This window comes from Chrysochloris asiatica, unplaced genomic scaffold (assembly GCF_000296735.1).
Source record: "Chrysochloris asiatica unplaced genomic scaffold, ChrAsi1.0 scaffold00125, whole genome shotgun sequence".
In the NCBI taxonomy this organism is placed as follows: domain Eukaryota; kingdom Metazoa; phylum Chordata; class Mammalia; order Afrosoricida; family Chrysochloridae; genus Chrysochloris; species Chrysochloris asiatica.
The window spans coordinates 5,515,504-5,518,161 of NW_006408643.1; the positions used below are offsets into that span (position 1 = coordinate 5,515,504).

Consider the following 2,658-nt stretch of genomic DNA (forward strand, 5'->3'; position numbering starts at 1 on the left):
CTGGTAGCGTAGTGGTTACGAATCGGGCTGCGAGCCTCAAGGTCAGCAGTTCGAAACTACCAGCGGTTCCGTGGGAGAAAGATGAGGCTCCTGTAAAGATTTACAGCCTCGGAAACCCTGTGTAGGGTCGCTATGAGTCGGAACTGACTCCACGGCACATCACAACAACATATATATACACAAGGTCAGCAGTTTGAAACTACCAGCTGTTCCGCTGGAGAAAGATGAGGTTTTCTGCTCCTGTGAAGATTTACAGCCTCGGAAACCCTGTACAAGGGTCACTATGAGTCGGAATCGACTACACAGCACATAACAATGACAACAACTATATATATATATAGGGAGAGAGAGAGAGAGAGAGAGAGAGAGAGAAAGAGAGAAAGAGAGAGAGAGAAACCACTGAATGCACTTGTTTGGGTCTCTGTGAAAACCACATTTCCAGAAAAATCCACCTGCAACTCTGCGCATATTGGTGCAGGAACTGGCTCAGGTGAGAATACTTGTTCCGCCCACCTCTTGCTGAGGCTAATCTGGGGAACACGAGAGACCAAAGGTCCTGGCAAGCTGCCTGGAAAAGTCACAGGAGGTGTTGAGGCAGGATTCAGGGCTACACTGAGCGGTGGCCGGTATTCAGACTGGACAGGGCCACCAGCCAGTCACATGAAACCAGAGGGCAGGGAAGGGGTGTGAGCACTGAAGAACACAATCTACCAGAAAAAGAAATTCCATTCCCCCAAACACTGACAAAGGAAGCTTCCATCTAGCCAGAACCCAGCAACCCTAGAATTAGAAGTAACACAAGTACAGAATAAGGGAGCAGATGGAGGTCAGTTCCCACGGGGTGGTAGGTACCCTGGTAACGGTTAGGGTTAGTTACAGTTGAATCTCTCGGCTGATTATCACCCTATGTACAATGGATCACTGGGATCTCCAGGATTCTCATGGACTGATTTTTTTTTTGGAAGTCGATCACCAGGCCTTTCTTTCTACTCCATCTTAGTCTAGAAACTCTGCTGAAACCTGTTCAGCAACACACGAGCCTCCATAGACAGATGGGCACCCTGGCTGGGAAAGGAGGCCGGGTTTCTTGTATGGAATGTAAGGATTCCACCCCTGAGCCACGCTGCGTCCTCACCTTCCCATTCCAGTTCGTTGCCATTCCCCAGGAACTCCAGCGAGTCGGTCTCATCTGGGGTCTCGATGTCATCCACGTTAATGTCGAGGTCATCGGGGGTGTCTAGGAAGTCGTCGGACAGCAAAGAGCCCTCGCTCTGATCCAGGGAAATGTTGATTTCTGGGGCGACCAGAGTCTTTCTTTTACGATGAGCTCCGTTGAAGTTTAAAGTATTTGGGGGTGCTGCAAAAGAACAGGAAAAAGTACGTGGGGTTGGGGCTCACTCTTCCTCCTCCCCCATTTCCTGATCTATTTCCATTGATCTGATTCTTCTGGCACCCCAATGTATGACACAATAGAACTGCTCCCTTGGGTGTCATGTTGATGGCAGCAGATCACCACGCCTTTCTTCTGTGGTGCTGTTGTGTGGGTTTGAACTGCAAACCTTTAAGTTAATGTTGTTGTAAGTGTCGTCGAGTCCATTCTGACTCATAGTGACCGTTTATAGGGTTTCCAAGGAGCAGTTGATTAATTTGAACTGCTGACCTTGTGGTCCCATGCATTATCCCACAGCACGAAACCAGGACGCCTTTAAGTTAATAATGATTACACTCTGTTTGGCTGTTTTGACCCACTCTGATAACCCCTGTTGTTGTTAAGTGCCATTGAAAACCTCCTAATTTCCCAATAGAGGTTATCCCTGAGAGCTCCAGACCATACCTGAAGCTTTATCCTAAACAGGTAACTCAGAGGGGGGAGCTGTCCAGGCCAGAAAGACCCATCTCAGCGAATTTCTGGGGCTTCTGACTAGCCTCAGAAGGCACCCCTTCCCTGACCTTTGACATTTCTAGGGTTGCAATCCTATCTGGGCAAAGCTGAAACCTTGAAATCGGAAACGAGAGCATGCATGATGGCATGCATGGAAACTTACACGAAGCGTCTCCTGGGGGACTGCCCAGTGTGTCCATCCCTGTCTCTTCTGGGAGAGGCCTGAAGATGTAGCATCAGCCACCAGGTACCACAGGTCCAGCCCCAGGAGTATGGTGTGACAGGCAGGTTCGGTCACATTCCGATAAAACAACAACCGCAGCAAAATGCTTTTAGCTTTGGGGATCATCATCGTGAAGAAATATACTTCTCCATTAGCACAAAAAATCATAAAACATGATCGGGGCTGGGGGCTGGGGTGTTGAAGGTTTAGGACCGCAGTCTCGTGGGTATCTCAGCCAACTGGAGTAATCGAGTTTGTAAAGTGATGTTCTATATCCTACTCTGGTGAGTATTATCTGAGGGCTTAAAAACTTGTCAACAGTCATCTAATATACAACTGTGGTGTTTATTTGTCACACTGTGGTGGCTTGTATGTTGCTGTGGTTCTGGAAGCTATGCCACGGGTATTTTAAATACCAGCAGGGTCACCCATGGTGGACAGGTTTTAGATGAGCTTCCAGACAAAGACAGACTAGGAAGAAGGAGAGACGGACTACTTCTGAATAGTTACTCACTGAAAACCTTATGAATAGCAGTGGAACACTGTCAGAACC

The 2,658-nt window shown here is 48.2% G+C and overlaps 1 protein-coding gene across 1 annotated transcript in view; it reads right to left on the minus strand.

The window, feature by feature from the left end:
- ATCAY (ataxia, cerebellar, Cayman type) overlaps nt 1-2,658 on the minus strand; it is a 68,299-nt gene that overhangs the window by 32,573 nt on the left and 33,068 nt on the right. Inside the window, exons 2-3 of the mRNA XM_006869040.1 lie at nt 2,046-2,104; nt 1,136-1,357 (exon numbers count right to left, since the gene is read on the minus strand). Of these exons, the coding sequence (XP_006869102.1) occupies nt 1,136-1,357; nt 2,046-2,104 (281 nt within the window). The remainder of the gene's footprint in view (nt 1-1,135; nt 1,358-2,045; nt 2,105-2,658) is intronic.